The sequence below is a fragment of the Hordeum vulgare genome, chromosome 2H (assembly GCF_904849725.1).
Source record: "Hordeum vulgare subsp. vulgare chromosome 2H, MorexV3_pseudomolecules_assembly, whole genome shotgun sequence".
NCBI classification, from domain to species: Eukaryota; Viridiplantae; Streptophyta; class Magnoliopsida; order Poales; family Poaceae; genus Hordeum; species Hordeum vulgare.
Window position 1 is genome coordinate 629,084,567 of NC_058519.1, and position 3,353 is coordinate 629,087,919.

General features: G+C 50.7%; 1 protein-coding gene across 1 annotated transcript; it reads left to right on the forward strand.

Moving 5' to 3' along the window:
• Positions 1 to 661: 661 nt before the first annotated feature.
• Positions 662 to 2,544, forward strand: LOC123428067 (ribosomal RNA processing protein 1 homolog). The gene has a single exon (XM_045112232.1). The coding sequence runs from the start codon at positions 726 to 728 to the stop codon at positions 2,394 to 2,396; it is 1,671 nt and encodes a 556-aa protein (XP_044968167.1). The 5' UTR covers positions 662 to 725; the 3' UTR covers positions 2,397 to 2,544.
• Positions 2,545 to 3,353: the final 809 nt, after the last annotated feature.

The following is a 3,353-nucleotide window of genomic DNA, read 5'->3' on the forward strand; positions in this document are numbered from 1 at the left end:
GAAGGAGGCCGCCCCCGTTCTCGCAAACAACCTAGTGCCGTTGACTTTCCAGGGGCGGCGGCTCGCCGGTGGGGTGCGAACCCGACCCTGAACCCGCGCGGACAAGTGCTCTCCTCTTCATGGCCTTCTCTGCCTCCACTCGCATGGTTGCTGGTGTTGACGGCGAGCATGTCATCGTGGTGTTGGAGTTGAGGCTGACACTTACTGGAAAAGGCTGCAAGTGTTGTGTGTAAAAAAGGAACAGCGAGCACGTCATCCTGTTCTTCTTCTCATTTATTCTTCTGTCCTGCTTTTCTTCTCATATACGGCAAACAGGGCATTACTGCCATTTCACAAACCCTATAGTTTCTACAGCTATCCCACAACAGGCTAAACAAACAACCGGTTTCTGATTTTCAGAATCCAAAGACATGGCTGATTCTCAGGAATCTACGGCTGGAGTGATTCTTAAGAATCTGTAGCCAAACAAAGTGGGCTAAAGCGGCCTAGAACCGAAAGTGTGTACTGAAAAACCCATGGTTCATATCCTTTCCCCGCCCGACGTCCCCTGTTTCCTAAAACGACCCCACATCCAGGCCCGCCTGTCAGACTCCGACCCGACCCGACCCGACCCGAGCCGGAAAATAAGAAACGAAACGGAGGTCATTTCAAACGCCGAGACCCTCCCCGAATCGAACGCTAGGGTTCCTTCCACCACCCCCCTGTTTCCTCCCCCACCCACCCCCATGGCCGCCGCCGCCGCCTCCGCGGAGGCCGCCGCCATCACGCGGCGCTTGGCCTCCTGCAACACCGGCGCCCGCGAGCGCGCCGTCCGCTACCTCCTCGCCGACTTCCTCCCCGCCTCCGCGCCGCACCTCTCCGACATCGACCTCCTCAAGCTCTGGAAGGGCCTCTTCTTCTGCTTCTGGCACGCCGACAAGCCGCTCTACCAGGCCGACCTCGCCTCCCGCCTCGCCGCCGCCGTCTCCGCCGCCGCCACGCCCGCCGCCGCCGCCGACTTCCTCGCCGCCTACCTCGCCACCATCCGCCGCGAGTGGTCCTCCATCGACGTCCACCGCCTCGACAAGTTCTACCTCCTCAACCGCCGGTTCCTCCACCACGCCTTCCTATTCCTCGGCGCCCGCTCCTTCGCGCCCGCCGTCACCGCCCAGATCGTCTCCGTCATCTCGGAGAAGGCCGTCCTCCCGGAAGCCGACAACGCCACCGGCCGTGGACTCGGTTACCATGTCGCCGATGTGTTTCTCGACGAGATCTTGCCCATGCTCCCGGTTAGCTTGCAGTCGATGGAGCTGCTGTTGGCCCCCTTCTTCACTGTGCTGGAGAAGTCCACCGACAGGGTGCTGGTGAGTAAGGTCAGGTCCAGCTTGTTTGAGAGGTTTCTGGTGAGCGGCAGTCAGCTGCTCGAGATGACGAGGAAAGGTGAAGAGGTGGAGAAGGGGAGTGTGGAAGAGAAGCTTGGGCAGGTTGGCCTGTTGTTTGGATTCAGCAAGAGATTCCTGGATATTGGGGCGAATGCTGAGACCGTGCAGGGGAATCGGAAGGTGGTGTTTGGGCTGAGGGATGCGTTCCTTAAGCTCGAAAAGGGATTGGAGCTGTCTGGGGTTAAGATTTCTGAGCCAGAGTTTCAGGGCACTCAGCCACCAATGGTGGCAGTGGTAGAAAATGGCATGGATTTGGATGAGGCAAAGGTGGAAAAGAAGAAGAAGAAGAAGAAGGCAAAGAAGGCTGCATTAGCTGAAGGTGGGGAGGAGGAGGATGAGGTCAAGGCTCCGAAGCAAGAGAAGAAGGTGAAGAAAGACAAGAAAAAGGAGAAAAAGGAAAAGAAGAAGAAGAAGAATAAGGTGGAGGATAGTGATGGAGGGGATAGCAGTGAGCAGAGTATAGATGCCACATCAGAGGACCAGCAGATGGGCGATGACACTGATGCCATTACATTTGATGACGCTTCGATGTCCAATCTTCAAAAGCAGTTTGAGAAGGTTGCTGCAGAAGCAGGGATGCCGGTGACACCAGTTACTGCAATAGTGGCAAAGAAGAGGAAGCGCTCAAAATCTGCAGATAGGTCATCAGAATCTTCTGGTGGAGATGTTGGTAGCAAAGGCAATGTTCCTGCTCAGGATGGAGATAAGAGTGGTAAGAAAGTGAGGTTCTCAATGAAGAGTAATCTAGTTTGGAACCCTCCGACTCCTTTACCACCACAGTGCTTGAGGCTCCCACCATCTGCTACCCCAAGAGGGAGTGCACTAAAAAGTGGAGTTCGGCCTGGGCCTATAAAGGAAAGCTCTACGCAGGTGAAGAAGGCCAAGGCAAAAGCAAAGTCTGCAAAGAAGGTGTTGAAGAAGAGCCCTTCCTCGGCTGTGAAGCGCTTGCGGAAGTTGCAAACCTTCTCTGCGTGAAACTCTTGAATGTATGATGGCATGTTGGCCGTTCCATTCTGCCTTTTAAATTGTGCTCTCCATAACTTGATTCTTCTCCATTAGGTAGTCTTATACACTCTTGGCTTGCTACCTTTGCATTATTTATGGATTGCTTAATTATGTGTCTTGTCATAGTGCATTCTTGATAACCATGCGATGATTATTGTTTCGTAGTAGCAGAGCCCTTTTGCTTTTTCGTTCTCTGATAAGTCCCTTTTGGTTCTAACTTCATATCTTCTTTGCATCATGGCAATGGCTTAGTGCAGTTCATGATTCCTTTCGAGGAAGTTAGATATAACAATACTTAGGAACTTTGCATGATGAAGATAACCCTTGATATGTTTTGCTTGTATACTTTGATGGGCAATGTCCCCCCTGATTGTCAGTATATTTTGATGGACAATACTTATGGGCTGCTTTCCACAGACTGCAGGCACAATTTCGTATTGTTAGTAGTGAATCAGGCTGATGGTTCTCTTTTTTCCTTTTAAGTTAAACATCACAAACTAGAAGCCTTGCATGACGAAGATAGCCCTTGATATATTTTGTTTCTGTCAGTATACTTTGATTGCCATCCCCCTTGATTGTCAATATATTCTGCTTCTGTCAGTATACATTGATTGCTGTACCCCCTGATTGTCAGTATATCTTGCTTCTGTCAGTATACTCTGCACAATATGTTTGGCTGGATGTTCTTATATGAGATTGTTGTGGTAAGTAGTTTTGATCTGGTTTGATCTGTACTTGTGAAATTCATCTTGCAATTCAGAATGCATTAATTGGGTTGTATGAATGATCACATGTCCCAAGGTAGTAAAGGTTATTTTGTTCCAATACCCTTAGCCCAGGATGTACCTTTGTAATCTTACATTTTGAACTCACATGCTCATTGTCAAATTTGGTGACTAAAAACCATATGCATCTTTGGTGATGCCC